At 53.3% G+C, this 23,546-nt stretch overlaps 2 protein-coding genes across 3 annotated transcripts in view; one reads left to right on the top strand and one right to left on the bottom strand.

Annotated features, from left to right (window-relative positions):
• Positions 1-7,491, bottom strand: part of LOC125112741 (ankyrin repeat domain-containing protein 16-like) — a 13,785-nt gene extending 6,294 nt beyond the window's left edge. The window contains exons 1-3 of one of the 2 annotated variants that reach the window (XM_047755120.1): positions 7,147-7,491; positions 4,317-4,537; positions 2,133-2,175 (exon numbers count right to left, since the gene is read on the bottom strand). In XM_047755120.1, the coding sequence (XP_047611076.1) occupies positions 2,133-2,175; positions 4,317-4,537; positions 7,147-7,466 (584 nt within the window). In that variant the 5' untranslated portion in view covers positions 7,467-7,491. The remainder of the gene's footprint in view (positions 1-2,132; positions 2,176-4,316; positions 4,538-7,146) is intronic. The other variant, XM_047755121.1, reaches the window with a different exon arrangement.
• LOC125112488 (F-box DNA helicase 1-like) lies at positions 7,465-23,546 on the top strand. The gene is made up of 4 exons (XM_047754650.1): positions 7,465-7,668; positions 7,722-7,821; positions 8,130-8,357; positions 22,379-23,546. The coding sequence occupies exons 1-4, from the start codon at positions 7,465-7,467 to the stop codon at positions 23,062-23,064; spliced, it is 1,218 nt and encodes a 405-aa protein (XP_047610606.1). The 3' UTR covers positions 23,065-23,546.

Genomic DNA, 23,546 nt, shown 5'->3' with positions numbered 1-23,546 from the left:
CTCGTACTCGTCCTTTGCAGCATCTTTAGTGGTAGGACATGTCTGGGATGGTGTGTCTATGCTCGGCTTCCTCACTGACCTACAGGCTATCAGGGAAAGGATGGTGTTTATCGCTTATCGCGCAGCACCTAACACACAGAAGGTGCTTAGAATGTGTGTGCTGGATGAAGGAGTATTTATGACTTTGCAGACAGCCAAGCCTGTTCCACTGCACAGGATGCGGCCCGACGTGAGCGGTGCTTCCCAGGCCTTCTCTTCATCGTCTCCTAGGCAACCTCCTCCATCCTGTGGATTCCCTGTCACTTCCACGTCGACAAGGCCCACTTCCATGTCGCCTCTGGGCTTCTGTGTCTAAACGCCCGCCGGCACTTTTGCTTGAGGGTCTCACAGGTACATGTGACTCAGCGTGTCTGAAGGTGTGAAATGGCCATCTTCTCCCCCAAACCAGCCCCTCTTCCGTATCATCAACCTCAGCAGGTGGCAGCAGCACCTACACCAGCTGCTTCAGTGACAAACCTGGACGTGACCCTACACCGCTCCTTCTCCCTCGCTCCCTTTGTCAAATTATTCACCGAGATCTGGTGATTCTTCTTAAGAATCTCCAAACCCTTCTTTCACGCCTCTAGTCAGCTGCTGCTGCTGCTGCTTTTTTTTTTTTTGCTGTTTAGGGCCACCCCTGCAGCATATGGAGGTTCCCAGGCTAGGGGTTGAATCGGAGCTGCAGCTGCTGACCTACACCACAGCCACAGCAACGCTGGCTCCTTAATCCACTGAGTGAGGCCAGGGACTGAACCTGCAACGTCATGGTTCCTAGTCGATTCGTTTCCACTGCGCCATGACGGGAACTCCTCCAGTCAGCTTGGTCCAGTCACCAAGGTCTCCTGTTTAATTACACCAGCCTCCCAACTTTGTTCACAGCATCCATGCTTCCCCTCCAATCCATTCTGTGTCGCAATAGATCTTGGAAAGATGCAACATCTCTTACTATTCAGTGGCACTTCACACACTCAGAGGATCTGAAAACTCTTCACGTGCTGTCCAGGGTCCCAGGTGACCTGACTCACCCTTTCTCTCCGCCTCCCCCATTCTTAGGACACAGGATGTCCTGCTCTCCTTCGGGTTGCTTCATGCACTACACGCTTTCCCCAGCTCTGCGCATTGCCAGGTACCGTCATCTCTGCCTAGACTCCCCCACGACCCTGCCTACCACTTTGAGCCTCCTTCAGGTCATAGCTCCACCCCCCACCTCCCCCCCCCCCGCTTTTTTCGAGCTGCACTGCAGCATATGGAGGTTCCTGGGCTAGGAGTCTAATTGGAGCTGTGGGTGCCGGCCTACACCACAGCTCAGCAACACAGGAGCTGAGCTGTGTCTTTGACCTACACCACAGCTCATGGCAAAGCCAGATCCTTAACCCACTGAGCAAGGCCAGGAGTCGAACCTGCAGCCTCATGGTTCCTAGTCAGAATCGTTTCTGCTGCACCACAACGAGAACTCCCAGGTCACAGCTTAAGTGTCACTGAGGTGGAGATGCCTCAGTCCCAGGCCGAGTCGTGTGCTGCTGTCGGGAGCCTGCAATTCCACGTGACACTCCTCAGACTCACAGGACCTGGAGTGTGTGTCTCCCCTTCCCTGTGAGCTCCATGGGGTCGGGGTGGGGACCACATTATCCTGTTTCTGTTGTAGCCCCTGCACCTGGTACAGGGAGTGCTAAATGAATACATGATTATTTGTTGAACAAACAGATAAAAGGATAATTTCCCCCTGGGTTTGTTTGCTATCTTTGTTTTACCTTCTTTTTTTTTGGTGGCAGAGGGTGGGGGGTGCCCCGCAGCATATGGAGTCCCCAGGCCAGGGATCAGCTGCAGTGGCGACCTACAGATCCTTTAACCCACTGGGCTGGGCCAGGGATCGGGCCTGCATCCCAGTGCTCTGGAGATGCCACCAATCCCGTTGTGCCACAGTGGGAACTCCTGTTCTTCCTTCTTTATCGGGGCTTGTGTCCTTTGTTCATTTCTCTTTCAGTACCTTAGATTCTTCCTGAACAATCTGTCCGAGCTCTTTATGTAGCATCGACATTAACTCTCCATCGCAATTAGCAAATTTTCCCCTCAATTTGTTGTTTTGTTCTTACCTCTGAAGAAGCAACTTTACTGCCTCTAAACAGCCGTGCATTGCTGGGAGAAGAGAGTTGAGAATTAGAGCTTTTTATTCATTTTTTATTTATTTATTTTTTTTGTCTTTTTGCCTTTTCTAGGGCCACTCCCGCAGCATATGGAGGTTCCCAGGCTAGGGGTCGAATCGGAGCTGTAAGCGCCGGCCTTCGCCAGAGCCACAGCATCGTGGGATCCCAGCCGAGTCTGCAGCCTACACCACAGCTCACGGCAACACCAGATCCTTAACCCACTGAGCAAGGCCAGGGATCGAACCTGCAACCTCATGGTTCCTAGTCCAATTCGTTAACCACTGCCCCATGACGGGAACTCCAAGAGCTTTTTAGTGTATAAATAAAAATGCTCCTTGGGAGTTCCCTGGTGGCCTAGGGGTTAGGATGCAGCACTTTCACTGCTGTGGCCCAGGTTCAATTTCTGGTGTGGAAACTGAGATCCCACATCAAGCGGCTTGCGGCAGCCGAAAAACAAACAAAAGCTTGAAAAAAAAAAAAAAATGCTTCTTCCCTCCTGCCCCCTCTCTCTGCTCATCCTTGGAGCTGGGACTTCTGGGAAGGAGTGTGAAATCAGGCAAGTTGCTGCTACCCCCAAATTACACATTTAGTTGGACGAATGATAAAAAGTGATGTTTTCCGGCTGACACTTGATTATCTGGTTGTTAGGAGACTTTCACGGCACATTTTCAATACTAAACCTATCTCCTCACTTTTGTGCCAAGAACCCCAGGACCAGGGTTTGCCTAGGAAATGGAAAACATTTTAACAGTAGTCCATGGCACGATAACCAAGAATTCAATTCTCCCGCTAAAAGTGCCCCTTCTCCACAGGAAGGGTTTCTACTGTCCGCGCCCCGCTATGCTGTGTGAACGGCTGGGTGCCGGTGGTTTCTCCACAGGAGCGGGGGCTCGACAACCAGTTGATGAGCGAAGAGTTTTTCCCCTCACGTGCAAAGTTTTAAAAAGGATTCCTGGGTCCTGCCCGCTGTGGCCAGAACTGTGTGTCTGCCTCCTCATCGTCATGTCACAGGCCTCAATTCCAGAAAAACTACAAGTCCTGTATTCTAATTCAACGCACCACCTACAAGGCTAAGGCTTATGCCCTTATGTCTGGATCTGGACTCTCGGGCTGCTTGCTGCCCAGTGCATCTTACACCACCCTGCACCCCGTTTTTAGCTTTTTTTCTTTTTCTTTTTTGGTCTTTTTATGGCTACACCCGAAGCATATGACAGTTTCCAGGGTAGGGGTTGAATAGGAGCTGCAGCTGCTGGCCACAGCCACAGCCACAGCCACAGCATGCCAGATCCAAGCCACGTCCGTGACCTACTGAGCGCGGGGCCAGGGATCGAACCCACGTCCTCATGGATGCTAGTCGGGTTCGTTACCACTTGGTCACACAGGAACTCCCCCTGTTTTCGCTTTTAGCTAATTGAAGATATTTTATGACTAGATAATTCAGAGTTAAGGAGAATTACGCCAAACAATGAAAACGGTGGCCCGGCGTTACATTCGACATTATCATTAGAGAAGCTGCACCCACTGAGGCCCGGGATTTAATCCTAAGCACCTACGTTTGTTCAAACGGACGCCCCCTGGGAGGTGTTGCTGAGGAGGTGAGGAAACGGTCCCTCTGCTTTGAATGAAAATCACACGAAGATGCTCAGCGTTCTCAGCACTGTGCTGCGGGACCTAACGTGCCCCCTAAACCCTGCGACTCCGTGTCACAGGCATCGTCGTTGTCATCATTTTGTGGCCGAGGAAACCTGCTCAGGAGACCTAGTTTCCGGCCCAAGGTCAAGGACCTAGTAAGGAAGAGAACCAGGCTACCACCCGACTAACTGGGGAGCAGACGACAGATACGTGTGAAAAGTCACCTAAAATAAGAAAGAAGAGGAGTGCCCTGGTGGCCTTACAGGTTAAGGACCCAGTACTGTCACTGCAGTGGTGCGGCCAAAAAAAAATAAATAAATAAGTAAATACAATAAAAGAAAGAAAGGAGAACATGCTGAGGGCCAGGTGTCATCAGCCTTACTGACTACGAATTTGCCAAAACACCCCAGCTGCTCTCACTGCCTGCCCCGTCTTCCCCAGGCCCTCTGCTCTGCTGCGCGCCCACCCACGCCTGCACCCTGTACGGCTCGGGGGCCACACCTGCCGTGTGCAGCGGGGTTCTCCCGACCTTGCTCTCTGTCTTCCAGGCAGCCGGGCAAACGGTGAGCAGGTACTGGAGGATCCGAGGGTCGCCCTCCCGGCTGGCGATGTGGAAACTGTTCCAGCCGTCTTTGTTCTTCAGGAGCGGATTGGCGCCGTGCTCCACGAGGTCCTGGACCACCTCGAGGTTCCTCCTGGTGCAAGCCATCATCAGAGGAGTCCTAAGGCCAACAGGGACAAGTGGTCAAATGGGGGGGGGCAGCCAAGATGCTGGAAGCCTGGGACCGGGTCCTCAGAAAAATGCACATCCTCGGCACAGAGAGGAGCTGGAGGATGCTGGGGTCTGGGAAGCAGGAAAACAGCCTTGGCTGGCGACTTCTCTGCTGGCCGCGGGGACCCTGGGAGAGGTAACAAGGGGAGAAAGACCCTGATGTCGGTGCACCTCCAGGAGGGAAAGGCGAGACCGAGGAGGCAAAGCTGCTTCTAAACGAGGTTGGTTTTTTCTTTTTTTGTCTTTTTACGGCCACACCAGCAGCATATGGAGGCTCCCAGGCTAGGGGTCTAATTGGAGCAACAGCTGCCGGCCTACACCACAGCCACAGCAACACAGGATCCGAGCCGTGTCTGTGACCTACCCCACAGCTCCCAGAAATGCTGGATCCTCAACCCACTGAACGAGGCCAGGGATTGAACTTGTGTCCTCATGGATGCGAGTCAGATCATTTCCTCTAAGCCATGACGGGGAACTCATGAACTAGGTTTTTTAAAGGAAGATTTTTTTTTTTTTTTTTGGTCTTTTTAGGGCCTTACCTGAGGCATATGGAAGTTTCCAGGCTAGGGGGTCATTATCCCTGAGCCACAATGAGAACTCCTGGAAGATTTATTTCCCACACCATGTGGAAGTTCCTGGGCCAGAGGTCGAACCTAAGCCATAGCAATGACCCAAGCCATTGCCATGACAACGCTAGATTCTTAACCCACTGTGCCGCAGGAGAGCTCCTGAACTAGTTTTTAGTATGGCGCTGAATGGGGACAGAACCAATCAAAGTCGCAGACGGCGTGCCCTGAGTGTGTGCCTGAGAGGTACCCCGCTGGTACCCCTTCACTTCAATCAGTAGCCATTTCTTAGTTAAATTGTGCTGAAAAGGAGCCCACCACGAGCATCGGACAGCGACTTGCTGCAAGGAGCCGACGCTGGTGGAGCAAATGAAACGGGGTTACAGGAAGTTTCTGAACTGCTGTGTGTCCACAACGGTGGCAGAGTGAAGGGTGTCACTATCAGCTCTCGTCTCCCACATCGGTGAGCTTGTGCTTCTGGCTTCTCATCTGCTGTGACTCCTGAAAGCAGGGACAGGCCTTGTTTACCTCCTATTCCCAGGCTCCGGCCCAGAGTGGGAGCTCAGCATAAGGAGATGGTCCCTGAGGTCAGCCGGGACCTGTCCCCCAAGGCTGCTCTGATATTACTTGATTACAACACTATTTTTGTTTTTGGTAATGTAGTAATGAGAGCGCACGAGAAACCAAGAGGGGGAAACCCCGGGTAAATGAAGGCTGGAATCGTCAAGAAGGGCTTTGCAGTGGGAAGGAGTCCTGAGCAAAGCAGGATGACTGGAGAAGCAGGGAAGCAGGGACTGCAGAAAGCCAGCAAGGTGAGAGTGGGCAAACATGTCTGTGACTGCACTTCCGAAATGCAAAATTGAATGAAACTTGCCTTTTTTTTTTTTTCCCGCTTTTAGGGTTGTACCTGCGGCACATGGAAGTTCCCAAGCTAGGGGTCCAATCGGAGCTGCAGCTGCCAGCCTATACCCACCGACCAAGCCCAGGGATCGAACCTTGATCCTCATGGTTACTGGGTGGGTTGGTTACCGCTGAACTGTGATGGGAACTCCTGAAACTTGCCCTCTGAATGGTTGTTTGGGGAGGCGGTTTCCTTACCCACAGAACTGATCTGAGAAGTCTAAGAGGTAATATGCCTCCACTCTTGAGACCAATTCACTAGCAGCTCAAGAAAATCAGTCTTGGGCTTCATTGCAACCAAAGAGCAAACCTCCAAACATCCCAGGCAAGGTGCCCTTTATTTAGCCATAAGGCTGTCTGATGTTTCTTGTTTACATCAGAGCAGGAATCCCTTGAGGGCAGGAGCTTCACATGTTTGAATCTTCAGATGTTCATAACCTCTAAGGGGCTAGACCGACCCAGTGAGTACTGAAAACAGTGTGGATCTAACACAACACGACTGCTTGGTGCGATGGTTACTCTCATGGCTGTGAGGTGGTCATGCCGGGCTACACATGTGATAAAAATCAGAGCACCTCACGTGCTCCAGTGTAAGTATAACTGATGAACTCTGAGGAAGTCCGGGGATTGTAGCAATGTCAGTTTCTTCCTTTTGTTTTTCTGCTGTGGCTCTAAGATGTGAACTTTGGGGGAAGCTGGGGGAAGGGAGCATGGGACTTCCAGAAGCTTTCTTTGCAACTTTCTGTGAACTACAATTTCAAAATAAAAACTTAAAAAAAAAAGTCATCGGTGAAGTCATCATTTAGCTAAATGTTCCCAGAAGAACATCGCATCCTGGGGCTCATGCGATCTACACGCGGGACAAGCAATTCATAGACTGTCTTCTACCTGTAAATCTGTACTGTCCTGTGCTTTATCACGGGAGGCAGTTTGGAACAGAAGACTGGAACAGTCCCCTCAAGGGCAACGACAATGGTCGCTGTAGGTCATTCTTCTCTATAGGGGAAGGTTGAGGAACTACGGTGTGGACGGAGTGGGAATTCACGATCCTGCAGGGAAGGGTGCGGGTCTCTCCGAAAGTCCCGCCACCTACCAGTCGGCCTTCTTCAGGCAGTCGACCGCTGCTCCCCGGCCCAGCAGGTATCGCACGCAGTCCCGGTGGCCCATGGAGGCCGCCTCGTGCAGCGGCCGCTTGTAGTCTCGGTTGGTGGCTTCGATGTCCATGTCCCAAGCCTCGACCAGATAGGTCAGGACGTCCAGGTGGCCGTGGCGCGCGGCGCAGTGCAGGAGGGTGTCCCCAGCCGGCCCCGCGCAGTCGGCGCGGCCTGCTGCCCGCAGCTCCTCCCGCAGGGCGCACAGCTGGCCTTCGTGCACCAGCCGGTACAACCGCCGCGGGTCCACGGACGCCGCCATGGCCCGAGATCCTCTACAAGCCGGGACATCCCGGAGGACCCTCCTCCAGCCCCGCCCCTCCCCGGGACACTCTTCCGGATGCCCCGCCCTCGCCCCGGGGCCCTCCCCCGGCCCCGCCCAGATCCCGGACCCCTCCCCGGCCTGGCCCGCCCCCCGGGACGCTGACTCCCACGGACCACGCGTCCCGCGGGCTCGCGCGAAGGCACGCTCGGAGCCTGCCGCTCGCCCTGGTTTCGCCCTGGAGCAAAACGCTAGGTAGTGGCGGCAGCGTCTGCCGGGAGGGACGCCCGCTCTGAGCCCGAGTTCACCCCGCCGCCGGGAGACCGGAGAGGGCCTGCGCGGAGGCCGCACCAATGTGGGTCCCGAAAGCGGGGCAGGCCGGGGTAGGCTCTAAGCGTCTGAGTGCGGGACGCCGCCGCCAGTCGGGATCACCTGGCAGCGCGGGCCCCGGGGGACCGGGTGGAGCCCGCACGTTCCCGCCCCCAGCCCCGCTCGCCCACAGTCCCGCCCCGCCCGACGCGGCCCTTCCGCGGGTCCCGGAGCTCAGAGGAACTCTGGGAAAGTTTCCACTCGTTTCTTCCGCCCCTAGAGGAAGCACGGACGGGGCGGGGCCCGCTTGCGGTAGCCGCCCCTATTGCAAGTGCGCGTTCCGATTGGTCGCAGGGGCAGTCTGTCAGCGCGCCCTTCCGCAACACGCGTTTCGATTGGTTCGGAGCACAGTCCGTCAGCGCCGGCGGCGGGCTCTTCGCGGGGCTGCGGCGGGGGCGGAGCTGGGCGGAGGAGTCCGCGGCCATGCTCGGGCTCGCGCTGCCCACGGGGACGCTGAGACTGGGACGCCTGGGGGGCTCTGGCCCGGCGGCGGCGGCAGGAGCCCCGTTGCAGAGCGCCATAGTGCGTGAGGCCGCCGACGTGCAGGGTGCGCGGGTTGGGGCCAAGCCGTGTGGACGCTGAACCTTTTGGGGGGTCCTTAGCGGGGTCTGGCCTTGGGGCATGGAGCTGTCCGCGGGGGGCGTGGAGGGCGCGGGCAGACTGGCGGTGAGGTGCAGGGGCGCAGTGGGGCGCGCACGCGGGGGGGTCCAGGGGCTCACGGGACGCAGGGGTGCGGCGCTGCTCGGGGCTGTGGGAGTCACGGGGGACGTGGCCTCCGCTGCTGGCCAGCTAGTATTTCCTTCCTTCCTTCTGCGTTGCTGTTTTGACCTTGGGCGAGTCATTTTATTGTATCCTTTGCTTCCTTTTTTTTTGCAGTCTTCCTTCCCCCTTACCTGAACATTGAGAAAATTAAGGCGATGTGAAAGGGCCTTGAGCTGGTGGAGGGTACATTAAGATCGAGCCTGCTGTGTGGGTTGATGGGAGAGCTGAGGGTAGCTGTTGAGTTTTTACCTGATCTTACTGGGTGCTAGTCATTCAACACCTCCGGGGTGTTTTCAGTCGCTTTGGAGATAAAATGGGAGCAGCTACTATTTGCCAGGCCTGAAAACAATTATGCTTCACGTATGGTATTGCACTCTGGTTTACAAAGCACTTTACATTAATCACCCAATTCACCAAACAACCCTATAAGGCACCCATGATTGGGGGGGGAGGTAGCTGCGGCAGCGAAGCCTAAAGAGGTTAAAGAGGTTAGCTTTTTCCCCGAGGTGGTATAAAGAAAGGCCTCTGGAAGGAAAGATGGTAGCACCCAGTGAGTGGTCTGCTGGTGCGTGGCGCGCTGCTCAAGAGAGAAAAAAGACCTCTGGTACGAAAACAACCCCGTTTTACTAAAGAGCAGGTTGCGTTTGAATTTGGTGGACTGAATAATATGGATAGTTATGGAGACAGGACCACGTCCAGTATCAGCTTTGCCAAAGTTGCTGTTCCATTGTATCTTGCCGCTTCAAAAACAGGAGGCAGAAAAGTGCTTTGAACTGCATCAAGTTTTAGGACAGGCCAAGCATTGTTCTTAACTGCAGTTGTTTGTGTTGGTGCAGATGGAGGTTGAGGTATATGGTAGTTTCACAAGTGTTGCTGCTCAACACCCCCACCCCCCACTTGCTAATGACCCTGGTATCTCTTCCCTTATGCCTCTAATTTCCTTGTTAAGCTTATTTATTTTTCTGTCTTTTTAGGGCCACATCCACGACATATGGACGCTTCCAGGCTAGGGGTCTAATCGGAGCTACAGCTTTTGGCCTACATCACAGCCATGGCCATACCAGATCCAAGCCGAATCTGCGACTTATACCACAGTTCACAGCAACGCCAGATCCTTAACCCACTGAGTGAGGCCAGGGATCGAACCCGCAACCTCATGGTTCCTAGTCAGATTCATTTCCCCTGAGCCTCGGCGGGAACTCCATGTTTCCGTATTTTAAAAAACAAAATCGGTACACGTTTGCACAATGGGACAGAGTATTTTTAGACAACTAGATGATAAGGTATGTGAATCTGTCCACAGCCCCTGTGATTCTCCAGAGCAAAAGCTTGGTGTAGGAGGGACAAATCTTGACAGTGAGCTCATGGATGGAGCTCTTCTGGGGTCTTAACCGGTTTCCCAGTTGGTCTGCTCATCCTTGTTGTGCAGGCGTGTGGGATTTGCAGTGTGCCCTTTAGTGACTCACTGCCCACGTGGCCATCGTTGGCATTGTGCTTTGCCACTTGGCTGTCCTCGTTCCTTTTTCTCGTGTTGTATTCTTTGGTTCCGTAGCATTCAGCCCTGGTCATCGGTGCCGTGATCATTTGATAGGTTTTGTGGCCTGTGTGTGTGTGAACATGAAACTATTGACATTGCTCTCGGACGTCTAATTTCAGATTGGTCATCGTCATTCTCTTTCTCTGCTTGTCCTCTGCCTCTGTCCTTCCTAGGCTGGTTTTTATTTGAAGAGTGAGTGTGGAGTGTCTTTGCCTATCTGCCTGTGGAATCACCTGCTCACAGAGCATCTCAACAGAGCACCTCAGCTCTCAGGTCTCCAGCTGTCATGCGCATGTGTTTTCAGGACTAGCCTCATATTTCAGAGTACCTCCTGGAACTTGAATTTAAAATTATTCTACAGATGATTTTATTTATTTTTTGTGTTTTTTTGCCTTTTCTAGGGCCGCTTCCTGCGGCATATGGAGGTTGCCAGGTGAGGGGTCTCATTGGAGCTGCAGCTGCCAGCCTACACCACAGCCACAGCAACGGGGAATCCGAGCTGCATCTGCGACCTACACCCCAGCTCATGGCAATGCCAGATCCTTAACCCACTGAGCAAGGCCAGGGATGGAACCCGAAACCTCATGGTTCCTAGTTGGATTTGTTTCCCCTGCACCACAACGGGAACTCCTACAGATGATTTTAAAACAACCAACCATTTTCAAACTGAAAACTTTACCTTCACGCCCGGAAGAAGTGATTTCTCCTTTACTCACTGTGGTTAATGACCTTATCACTGAGTTCTGGCTGGAATTGTCAGTCACCTGTGCTCTTCTCTCTTTCAGTCTCTCCAGTTAAAAAAGGTTTTTTTTTTTTGTTTGTTTGTTTGTTTTTTTAATTCTTTTTACAGCCACAACGTGTGGCATGTGGAAAGTTCCCAGGCCAAGGGTCTAATCAGAGCTGCAGCTGAGCCTACACCACAGCCAGATCCTTAAACCACTGAGCCAGGCCAGGGACTGAACCTGCGTCCTCCTAGAGACAAAGTTGGGTGCTTAACCCGCTGAGCCACATCAGAAACTCCAGAGAAGACTTGTTGCTCTTCACTTTCCCCTTCTCCCTGTTTGTGCTGCCACTGACCTGAGACTTTCCGCCTTGTTTTCCTGACAATCTGCCTGGCTGCTCATCGTCAGTCTCCAAAGGTGCTGTCCTACCATGTACATTTGATTTGGCATTGAACCCGCTTAAAAAGGCTGCGTGGTTCTCTGAATCCCTCTCTGATAAAGTCTAAATGCCTTAGCTTATAAATATATTCCTTTTATTTAGGGACCTTTTGTGCTTCCAAATTCTTTTGACATCCTGTCCCCAGTCTGCGAGCCTCTGTTCTCATGAACCTGGCTTCCCCCACACCAGTGCTGTGCTGTTTTCTCCTCGGTTTTGCACGTAGAGTTTTCTCTGGAACCCTGCTCCTCTTGTGAGGCTGAACTCATAAAGCCCTTTTCATTCACACTGTTCACTTTTCTCTACGCCCACAGCATGTTCGCCAGGCGCGTTTGTGTCGCACTTAAAGTGCCTCGTGTCTCACAGTTGGTGTTTGTCGTGAGACCTGCCTTCCCGGCAAGTGACGTCATTCGTTTCCGGGTGCGCGGGATCTCATGGAGCACTTGACACCCGAAGGGACCGAGAGGAGACGCTCTCGAGCTGCGCGTAGTGGGTCTGGCCCGTCCCAGACACGTGGACGTGCTTGTGGGACTGGATCGTGGTTTGCAAAGTCGTGATCGTCGTCTTGCTCTTCCTTCCTTTCCCTGTTCCTTCTTTTCCTTGTGAGAAGCACACGTAGGAAGCCCTCTCCGTCCTGAGTGAATGCCGTTCCAGGAGAGGGGCAGGGGCCCGAGGGTATGCGCGGACCTGAGTGAGGTTGAGCCTGGCAGCCTCGGTCTTTGGTTATGGGGAGGTGGGCCGTGGCGCCAGGGGGGCAGTGACGTGGAGGCGAGTCCTCAGGGGGAGCTGGCATCTTGTGTCTCCTTTCCCATTTTGCTTCATGTGGAGCTCATGGGTGTGAAATATTTGCAAGTTCTTCCATCCTGAGTGCACAGGACTTGGTGGTATTTTCCATTTACTTGCGCTTTCTGAACACTTGCTGTACATCTTTGGTTAGGGTGTTCCGCAGTGATGTTTAAAAAGGGACAGAGACATTAAACCCAGGGATTTTATTTTATTTGCTTTTTTTTTAGGAGCACCCCTGTGGCATATGGAAGTTCCCAGGCTAGAGGTCAAATCAGCTGTAGCTGCTGGTCTGCGCCACAGCCCCAGCAATGCGGGATCCGTGCCATGGCTGCGACATACACCACAGCTCGTGGCGATGACGGATTCCTGACCCGCTCACTGAGCAAGGCCAGGGGGCAAGCCTGCGTCATCATGGATACTAGTCGGATTCGATTCCACTGCACCACAACGGGAACTCCATGACCTAAGGATTTTAGAAGCTACTTTGAATTTTTCTGGATGGGAAAGGGAGAATATTACCCTAAAAAGAGCTCTGGACTTTAGGAATCAGAAAGACCCACGTTCCCTCACCTCCAACTATGTTGTGACTTAAAGCAAGTGTTCCCAAACCCCCGGTTTAATTGTGGCCTGGCACAGTTGTGCACGGATCAAATGAGAATTGGGAAAGAACTTGTATTTTTTTTTTTGTCTTTTCTAGGCCGCTCCAGTGGGCATATGGAGGTTCCAGGCTATGGGTTGAAGAGGTAGAGGTAGGAATCTGTTAGCCACCGCCTACGCAGAGCTACAGTAACGAGGGATCTGAGCCGTGTCTGCAACCTACACCACAGCTCACACGCCAACGCCGGGTCCCCAACCCACTGAGCAAGGCCAGGGATCGAACCCGCAACCTCATGGTTCCTAGTCAGATCCGTTAACCCCTGCGCCACAACAGTAACTCCTGATTTGTGTTTTTTGTGTTTTTCTTTTTTTTTTTTTGCTTTTTAAGGCTGCACCTGCAGCATACAGAGGTTCCCAGGCTAGGGGTTGAATCAGAGCTGCAGCTGCTGGCCTACGTCACAGCAACACCAGATCCGAGCCGTCTGCGACCTACACCACAGCTCACGGCAACGCCAGATCCTTAACCCAGTGAGCAAGGCCAGGGATCGAACCTCTGTCCTCCAGATACTAGTCGGGTTCATTACCGATGAGCCACACCAGGAACTCTGGGAAAGAACTTGAAAAGCATGAAGCCTGTCGGAGCTATAAGACAGCGTAGGATTTCAAAGCCAAAGATGACGACTTCACCTTCTTCAGGGGGAAGCGCTGGGGTTGGGCACTTGTTCATTTCCTTCCTTCCTTCATTCCGTTAATGTTTGGGGCCAGTGTGTGTTGGGCCCTGGGGCTGAGTGAGCGCCCTGGTCCTTCCTCCCACTGGGCTATAAGGCTCTCAGTCTAGGGGTGAAGACAGAGTAATACACATTTAAACAGTTATCAAGAATATGTTGGAGTTCGCATCATGGCTCAGCGGCGAATCCGACTAGGAACCCTGGGGTTGTGGGTTCAATCCCTGGCTTCGCTTGGTGGGTTAAAGATCTGGCATTGCCGTGAGCTGTGGTGTAGGTTGCAGATGCGGCTGGGATCTGGCATTGCTGGGGCTGTGGCGTCGGCCGGCAGCTACAGCTCCAATCAACCCCTAGCCTGGGGACCTCCATATGCCACGGGTGTAGCCCTAAAAAGCAAAAAAAAAAAAAGTAATAAAACTTTAGCAACAATGCTAACTTGTATGTCTATGACTCGTATTAAACGTACAGCTAAACTGGAGTTCCCGTCGTGGCTCAGGGGTGAACGAACCCTATTTGTATGCATGAGGACGAGGGCTCGGTCCCTGGCCTCACTTAGTGGGTTAAAGATCTGGCATTGCTGCAAGCTGTGGTGTAGGTCTCAGATGCGGCTCGGATCCCGAGTTGCTATGGTTGTGGTGTAGACCCGCAGCTACAGCTCCGATTGGACCTCTCGCCTGGGAACCTCCATATGCCTCGGGTGCCACCCTAAAAAGACAATAAATAAATAAAACATGAACATACAGCTGTACCAATAATTGTTGCAGGTATCTCAGAGACATACAGCGTGGCATTACTACTGCACAGTGCGGGGGGGGGGGCACTTGGTGATCTGTGCAGAGCTCCTCAGAGAAGAGGGGGAGGCTTGGGAACTTACCAGAGGAGGCTCGGTTTTTCTAGGTCAGCAACAAAACTGCCCACGGTGGTTCTCTCTCTCTTTTTTCTTCTCTTTTTTGGCCGCCCCGCAGCATATGGAGTTCTCAGCCAGGGATCAGAGCCGAAGCTGCAATTGTGACCTACGTTGCAGCTGAGGCAGCGGCATCTCCGGGTCTTTGAACCCACCGTGCCTGGCCCAGGGATCAAACCTGCACCCCGGCCCTGCAGAGATGCCGCCAATCCCCTTACACCACAGTGGGAACCCCCACGGCAGGTGTGGTTATGAGCGCTTTCTGCTCTTCAAGCACCTGTGGCGCTGGAGCGTTATCTTGGCTTTTTAAAAGTGATTGTTTAATCATCTTTCCGTCCAGGAGTTGTAGGCACGTACGATCTTCATCTTGCCCGTTTAGGTCTGTCACCGATAGATCGTGGAGGACGTCTTGGTCTAATTCTGATGAGTAAAGGTGGAGGAAGATCGGAAATGACTTGGCATCCGTTTCAAATGATCCTGGAATGGTTCGGGTGGGTGTGGCCACCGTGACAGACAGACCCACACCGTAATCACCCTGTCACTGTCCAAGCTCACTTTTCTTTTTCTCTCTCTCCTTTTTTTTTTGGTCTTTTTAGGGCTGCACCCGCAGCATATGGAGGTTCCCAGGCTAGGGGTCAAATCGTAGCTGTAGCCGCCGGCCTCATCACAGCCATAGCAATGCGGGATCCAAGCTGTGTCTGTGGCCTACACCACAGTTCATAGCAACGCTAGATCCTTAACCCACTGAGCAAGGCCAGGGATCGAACCCACAACTTCATGGTTCCCAGTTGGATTTGTTAACCACTGAGCCACAACAAGAACTCCCAAGCTCGCTTTTCAATCCCGTACCAGTCTTGGGTGATGGCAGGTGTTGGGGAGTGTGTGTGTGGTGGGGGAGGAGCGGTGCTCTTTAAAGCAGTAATGCAAGGACCCAGCCTGCCGGAGGGTCCTCCTTTTTGAATGTGGCCTCTTCGAGTTCCTGGGGGTGACCTTCTGCTTCCCCAGACCTGGTCGGGACCCAGAGGCCAAAGGAAGGGGCAGGAGGGGCGTTGCTGGCCCAGGCCTGGAGGCACACAGCGCTCCCAGGCCCCACTTGCGGGTGGCATCTAGCCACCCGCATGTGGGGGAGGCGTGCACCTGCCGTGTACCCAGGAGGAAGGGGACCGGCGGTCCTTCCTGCAAAACCCAGAGCGCCCCATCCCGATTTGTGCGACGTATTTTATAAATTGTCTTGCATCAAGGCAGATGAGAAAATGAGGCAGGCAGATTACAACAGAATTGGGGAGCCACAGTCCGCGCTCCGCACACCCCGCTCGTTGGAGCATCTGTTAGCAAAGTCGTGTCGGGCTCAGTGCTTTCCGGAAGCAGCTGGCCTTTCGGGCTGGTCCTTTCGTGGAGGTTTAGTGACGCGGTCCAGCGGGTGCGGGTGCAGGTGGGGGCGGGCAGGACAGATCCACAGAGGCAGAGGGGGGAAGCTGAACCTGCGGGGCCTGTGGTCTCCTGAGGGGGGCGATCCTGGGAGAGGGGGTCCGGGGGCTGTGCTGTGAGAGCCATCCCCGAAAAAGCGGAGGAAGGGGCACACCTCTGTTTGGCAAGATGGTTTTCCCACTTGCCCAGTGTTCTTCTGTCCTGACATGGGGTGTGTGTGGGTGACATGCTCTGTCAGTCACTGTGGTAGAATCCTCGGGAGGCTGCGTCCCCCTCCCCGCCCAGGGCCTGGAGCTGGTTCAGCCGGGCGTCTCTGGGGCCTGGCAGAGTTTGGAGGGCCCAAGAGTGAGTGCCCTCTGCCGCCATCCTATTAACCGCGTTCATCACGGAGCCCTTGGCTTCGCGCCTTGAAGAGTCGGGAGCGGCTTGAATGACAGGGCCCCCCCTGCAGGAGGGCAGGGCATCCTGCGGTTTGGGGGCTCAGAAGGAGAGGGGGCACTGGAGCTTCTCTATTTTGATCACGTTGTAGTCGACCCGCTGGTTTAACCCCACTCACAAGATGGAAGGCGGTGCGAGTTTTACTCGAGTGTTTCACACTCAGCTCACAAGCACGCCGATGCTGTGAGGACGTCGGCAGCCTTTCAGGAGCCCAACAGCCTGGTGTGGGCCACGTGCCCATCCCACATTTCAGCCGATGGGCTTCGGCAGCCTCCACGTGGGCGGCACGAGATGCTCTCAGCCGTTCTGGCTGCCTTGACCTGCGCGACCCTGGTGGGGGCCCCGTGTGGCCGCTTAGCTCCTCGCGGTGAGAAGGGAACCCAGGCTGTTGGCGATCAGCCCGCCTGCTCCCACCCCCAGCACCTCACCCAGCCTCTGGTGTAAGCGCCTGCCGGGCAGTGAGTCACCGCCCTCATCTCCGGAGAAGCGGCCCAGGCGCCCACCTCTTGCCCAAGTCAGGGACGTAGTTCAAGTGCTAGCCCTGCCTCGCAGGTGGGCAGTCAGGGCCCCGGGGCCACTGCGCATGGCCAGCGAAGGTGGCAGGCCTGGTGGCCTGGCCTGGGGCCCCTTGCAGGAATACTCTGGAAAGAACGAGAACTCTGGAAGCAAACCACCCCCCTCCCCCATCTGCTCGGGCACCACGGTCCTGGCTCTCATGAGTTGGAGGGTTTGATGCCGTCAGTCGCGGTCCTTGCGGCCTCATCTGAACGCTTCCTCTTCAGGGCAGCTTGGCAGCAGACCTTGCCCCCTTCTTAAGTAGGACGTGCTCTGTTGGGAACTCTTCGCAGCTGTGTCCAGTTCTAATTCTAGAATCGTGCGGCCAGCTCGGAAACAACTGGGGTGTCTGATGAGAAAGCGGAGGTCAGTCACACCTTGGGGCGCCACAGGGTTAGCGGGGTTCTCAGCCGGAATTCTGCCGCCGGCCCCGTAGCTGAGCCAGGCGTGTTTGGAGCGTCTGAATTCAGGGTGGGATTCGTCAGTGCAGCTGTCCCAGGGCTCCCTGCCCTCTTCCCCCCACGGCACCGAAATCCAAAATCTTAGAGCCCGCCCTGGGGACCCGCCAGTCCAGACCCGTGGATCCGAATTCTTGGTCCCACTCTGTTGTGCGAGGCTCTTTGTAGGCTTCCGTATCTCTTCTGCCAGTCTGCCCGGAGGGCCCCATTCAGACAAAACAGCATTGAGGTGGTTGGCTTTGTAACAGCAAGGGTTTTGAGCAGAAGAGGTAAATTTTTATGTCTTATCAAAGAGAAGAATCAGACATTAAGCTTATTTTTTTCAATTTAGGAAATTTTCACATTTATTATATATATATATTATTTATTTATTATTTTTGGTCTTTTTGTCTTTTCTAGGGCCGCTCTCATAGCATATGGAGGTTCCCAGGCTAGGGGTCGAATCGGAGCCGTAGCCCACCAGCCTATGCCAGAGCCACAGCAAGGCCAGATCCAACCCGCGTCTGCAACCTACAACCACAGCTCACGGCAACGCCAGATCCTCAACCCACTAAGCAAGGGCAGGGATCGAACCCGCAACCTCATGGTTCCTAGTCAGATTGGTTAACCACTGCGCCACGACAAGAACTCCTATTATATTTTTAAAATAGAAAAACCACACGTTCTTTTTCTGCCCCCCCCATATGGATAAGACTTGGTTTTTATTTTTTAATTTATTGTCTTTTTAGGGCTGCACCTATGGCACATGGAAGTTCCCAGTCTAGGGGTTGCATCGGAGCTGCAACGGCCGGCCTACACCACAGCCACAGCAACACTGGATCCGGTTCTTAACCCGCTGAGCCTCCATAGGAACTCCAAGATTTGGTGGTTAGCGTAGAGGAATGTCTCCAGCAGCAGAAGAATGAAGCTGATAAAATCATTACAGTGAAGGGTATTTTCTGTTCATAATAAGTAATTAAGACATATTACTTGGCTTTTGAAAAGCTATTTCTGGTAATACAGAGCGGGTCGTCCTTGCACTGCTGATGGACTTCATGTCTTGTCATTAGGTGACATCTTTCATTTTTTTAATTTTTTATTTTTGGCTGCCCCCTTGGCATGTAGAGGTTCCCGGGCCCAGGGATCAAACCTGAGCCACAGCCGCAACCCGAGCAGCTGCAGTGGCCACACCAGATCCATAGCCCACGGAGCCAAAAGGGGACCCTTAGGTGACATCTTTATAATTGGAAAGTTATTTCAGTGTTTTATGCAAATCAGTCACTTCTAAGCTTTGTTCAAGAGAATAAGCAGATGGGGATATTTGTATAGTGTTTTTATAATTGAACATTTTTGGGGTGTATTTCTCATTTAATTATTGTAACGCTTCTCAGTCTTAGAGAAGCTAAGGGACCGGGGGTCCTCTGGCTGCTGTGTGGTCAGCTGAGGGATCACACCCCGTTTTTTGTCATCCCCCCCCCATCAGTTCCACTGTCTCTTTACTAGACAACACTGCTTTTACCCAGCTGAGCATATTTTTAAATACTGCTCTGTGACTTAACAGTAATACTGCTGCAATCTTAACTCTGAATTCAGGAAGTTAAAAGGTCTCCAGCATCCTTTTAGAGGGACCTGTAGAACGATATTTGTGTGTAGAAATAATGTTTTAAAAAAACTCCTGTTAAACCTTGAAAGAATAGACTGAAACCTGGAAGAATCGTTTCTGAAGAAGCTAAGGGCCGAGGGGGGGGCTCCTGATTAGGAATATGAGTTCCAGGAAGACCCAGTAGTGTCTTGGTTTTGGACCCTTCAGGGCTGTAGGATGTGCTGGGTGAGAGTCTGGCCGTTGATCCTCCTGTTCACCTCGAGTATTTTTAGGACCTGTGCAAACCCGGTGCAGGAAGGAGGAACTGGTTTCTCTGCTGATCATCTCCTGTAAAGATCACTTTAATTTCTCTGGTTGTATCTATTCTTGTCCTCTCTCTTCTTTTTTTCCCCTTCTATAAAGTGTAACTGTACTGCTTTTATCGTCGTGGAAACTATCCTATTTAATGCCCACAGGAGGTAGGTAGAGCTTACATGGCAGTAAGATGCAAGCAACATGAAGAGTCTCAGTTAAATATGAAAAAGAATGACCCTGGCAGAAGACGACTACTATAAACTGTTTCAATACTCTTGAGATGGAATTCTAGGTACACCTGCTGCTGTAGTGTGTTGCTGAGGGAGTAAATTTTCCTCCTCGGATAGATGCTGAAAAGCAAGACTTGGTTCTCTTCTGTTTGGGGGCCCTGTTCCCACCCTCTTCCTTCTGCCAGATGCCCTGGGGGCTGGGCAGGTGCGTGGGGTGGGGGTGAGGGGCGGGAGGCGCACAGGGACTTTACAGTGACTCCGCACTGGGCGGTGTGGTGTGCCTCTGTGACTCGGGAGAGCTGGTGTGTAAGGTGGATGAGTTTACTTTGAGAAGCTGTAGCCAACTCTGAAAATAGCCATGGTCATTGTGGACCATAATGGCCTGGCTAAAGTCAAGGAGAAGATGCCAGCTTTTCAGTATATCTGTTAGTGAGTGGTACCTTATTTTGATATGAGCGTTGTCACTGTCAGGGCTTCTAGAAAGGTATTCTATGATCTTAGGATTTCCTCTCAAATCTGAAGGAAACTATGCTAAGAAACCGACATGACTAAAAACTGGGAAAATAGCAGAGGAGAAAGGCTGGATGAGGTGGGTCATATTCACTGTGTTACTGAAAATTAATTTGCTGGCTAGCTTGAGAATTGGTGATGACTAACACGTGTCCGTTTCTTCTGCCTGCTGGTGCAAAACAGTGAGACGGTTTTAAGCGGAAGCACCTTACGGCCATCGACTGCCAACATTGGCGTCGGAAGTCACTTGGCTGTGGCCCAGCCCTTCGGTCAAAGATGGACAAACAGAGACCCCAGCCCCGGTCTCTATCCTAGACCCAGAGCAAGCGAGGGGACTCGGGGTACGTCTGCCTCCAGATCTCTAGTGTGTGTGTCCCCCGCGTAAATATTTCCTGCTGTCACTTGGTGTCCTGTTGCCACAGTTTGAGCCTTCTTCCTGATGTGTGGGTTTCCCTGTGACAATTCCCATCTTAGCACCGTGGTGGGTGAAAGAGGCCAGGAAGACACGGGGCGTCTCCACCCTCACGTGTAGGAAGCGTGGTCGCCACGATTCCAGCCGAGACCTGCCGTGGGTCTGACTTGTCCAGTCTGTCCACTGGGCCCACGGTGTCGCCCGTGTTCCTACCCAGTGCCCCCCTTGTTCCAGGCTCTCTTGGTAGCGTCTTCAGCGCCCTTGGCCGCCTCGTGCCCGGGCTGCTGCTCTGACCCTCCTCCCCTTGTCTCCAGACTTGTTTCTTCCCAAGCACGTCGCACATCCACCATCTCGTAATGGTCCTTCGTCCCATGTTTGTCGTGCCACCAGCCCGCTGCCAGACCCGCTCCCAGCCTGCAGTGTGGGCCGTGTCCCTGCTGCTGTCAGGGACTCAAGCCCCGTCCGCTGACATCCCTACACGCAAGTTCTGCTTCTGGCAGTTTTGCCTTTCTTCCTCCCCTTCACGTGCCCAGCAGTTTTCCTGCCTCTGCTGCCACTGCCTGTTCATGTAAGCCGGACGGTTCCTCCTTCCCCGCCCTGCATCTCATTGCAGAATCCAACTCAGGCCTTCCCCAGGCGTGCGAGATACCGGGATGGTGGGTGGCGTATGTGTTTATCACGTTTGGGAACCACTTGTCACCAACTCGAGGAGGGAGGTTCAGGGCAATGGCCCTGTGTCGTTTGACACTTGTCTGTTGTGTGTGTGTGAGTTCAACTTCTCTTCTGTGCGGTGAGCGCTTCCTGATAAGACTGTCAGCAAGGGGTGTGTTCTGCGGGAAACGCGAGCACCGAACTAGGGGTAGGTCTCAGAGGTTTTGGTGCTGCGACTGAATTCCCCAGCTAGAAAATAGCAGGATTTCACCCAGGCCCCTTGACTTCAAAACTTTTGGTTTCTATCGAGGTGCCCCAGAAACAGTTATAATGTTTATCTGAATGGAAAAATATTAAAACTTTATAAATCTTTGGAAGGCTAAACCTCGTTTTGTTCCACTGTCTGGCCCCCCCGCCCCCCACTGCCTCATTGGAGTGAGGATTCTGGGTCGAGCCCTTTCAGGGTAGTAGCGCGTGTCTTGCTGTATGTCGGTAAGGTGTTTAACTACTTCACTGGCATTTCACAGCAGTTCACAAGAGTTTAAAAATGCCGTGGTGATGTGTGAAATCGCCAGCTAGACCCCTCAGTTCCTGAGATGTCTGTGAGGTCAAGGACCCTGTATACTGTTTTATTATGCAATTTACATGCAGTTTATATTTGTCTCGGAACCATAGGTGCTTAGTAAATGCCTTATTGAGTAAATGTTAGACTAGGTGCACTCTAATGACATGAAAAGAATTCTGACTATATGTGTGTGTGTGTATGTAGTGTGTGTATATATATATATTTTGTTTGTTTGTTTGTTTTTTGTTTTTTCCGGCTGCACCTGACTCATGTGGAAGTTCCTGGGTTGAATCAGAGCTGCAGCTGCCGGCCTGCAATGTCTGGGGCTTACGCCGCAGCTTGCGGCAATGCCGGGTCCTTCACCCACTGAGCGAGGCCAGGGATCAGACCCACATCCTCATGGATACTGTTTCTTAACCCGCTGAGCCACAGTGGGAACTCCCCTGACTTATATTTTACAATAAGGTGTCAGTTTTACAGGAGGAAATAAAAATCAAAAGGATTTTAACTGTCAAATGAGACCAGTGGATTTTACTGAATTCTAATAATCTAAATAATTTTCCTATTTATGCAACCTTAGGGGTTTTTTTGTACAAAAAATTGTTTTTTTACATTGTACAAGCAGGCTAAGAGAGGTGCATTTCATAGGCAGATGGGTGGATGTGAGCAGTTAGGTGCTTGCTGTCTGGGCAGGTGTGCTGTTTGTACGCAGCGTGGCGTGTAACGTGGTCCTCACGCTGTCCAGAGACTGGGCTTTGTCTCTTTCCAAATGTGTGTCTGCACACGAGAGCCCAGGATCACTCGGTTTGGCATAAAGCTGTTTGTGTAATCAATTGACCAATAGATATATCTCTTTCCTCTCTTAAAGCAGGTAAGGGAATGTTAGTTTCATTTTGCGCCCCGCCCCCAGGGTCAGCAGTCATCACTCAGGTCTCATCCTTCCTGGTACAGGTCGAGGATGCCCAGGATACAACCCTGAGTTCTTCGTGTCCAGCCGGCAGCAGCGCACCAATGTCATGGCCAAGAGCACTTCTGGGGGCCAGGACAGCGCCAAGGACTCGGGGGACGAGATGATCTTTGCCGCCGAGAGCACGTGCGCCCTGCCTCCGGAGGGGGACGGGGAGGCAAGGCTGGGGCCGCCGGGGGCGGCGCTGCCTGCCAGGAAGCGGTCTCGGGCCTTCGAGGACGAGGACGAGCGGCAGCCCACCACGGGCCCCCGGCGGTGGGCTGGGGCTTCTAAGAAGACGCTGTGGCACCCCTTGTCCCCGTCGTGCCCCAGGCCCGGGGAGGCCCGGTGGGAAGCCGAGGGGCCTGTGTCGCGGCCTGGGGAGTTCTGCGGAGGAGACCAGGAGGACGATGGGCCCGACCCCGACCCGGACCCGCACTACGGGCTCCTCGGGAGCCTGCCGGGCCAGGAGCCCCAGAGCCGCATCTGTAGCCTGCCCAGCGAGGTGCTCAGGCACATCTTTGCCTTCCTCCCCGTGGAGGACCTCTACTGGAACCTGAGCTTGGTGTGCCACCTCTGGAGGGAGATCATCAGTGACCCGCTGGTACGGGGCCCTCCGCGTTCCCTGCGTCTGCTCTGCGAGAGCACGGGCCCCCCCCCCCCGCCTGTCCTTCTGCCCGTAGGGTTTTAGTTCTGAAACAAGGGTGTCCTTTTGCTCCAGAATCGCATCCAGGGCCCTCCGGGTTCACCCACCTTGTCCAGTCTCACTGCTGACCCCTCTCCTCCGCCAACCCTGTGTCATGTCCGTAATGAGCGCTTTGCTGTCCCCCAGCTGTGGACTCCATGCTCCTTTCCCTGTGTTGGTCTCATCTGCCGCCCCCCCCACCTAAAAAGCCCCTCCTATCTCTGTGGATGTCTCGCCTCTTCTTCAAGCCTTCATGCGTAGGTGAACTACTGGTTCCCATTCTATCCCGTTGAATTTTCTCTCTCTCTCTCCTGCTGCTACAGTGATTTATACCTTTATACCTCTGTTTGAACTTACCATGTTCTCTGTTACGGTTTTAGAGAGGCTTCCTCGTCCCTGTAGATAATTAGTGCATTGGCGTTCCCATCACGGCTCAGCAGAAACGAATCTGACTAGTATCCATGAGGATCCAGGTTTGATCCCAAGTC

Source organism: Phacochoerus africanus, chromosome 12 (genome assembly GCF_016906955.1).
Source record: "Phacochoerus africanus isolate WHEZ1 chromosome 12, ROS_Pafr_v1, whole genome shotgun sequence".
NCBI lineage: Eukaryota > Metazoa > Chordata > Mammalia > Artiodactyla > Suidae > Phacochoerus > Phacochoerus africanus.
The sequence above is the reverse complement of the archived record's forward strand: the minus strand, read 5'-3'. Positions and strand labels throughout refer to the sequence as shown.

What these genes read in the sequence shown, in the direction of transcription:
- LOC125112488 (XM_047754650.1), top strand. Translation starts at nt 7,465, where the DNA reads ATGGCCCGAGATCCTCTACAAGCCGGGACATCCCGGAGGACCCTCCTC. An exon ending in TGCGCGGAGGCCGCACCAAT is followed by an intron (nt 7,822 to 8,129) that starts GTGGGTCCCGAA and finishes GATTGGTCGCAG; the next exon opens with GGGCAGTCTGTCAGCGCGCC. An exon ending in CCCCGTTGCAGAGCGCCATA is followed by an intron (nt 8,358 to 22,378) that starts GTGCGTGAGGCC and finishes TTCCTGGTACAG; the next exon opens with GTCGAGGATGCCCAGGATAC.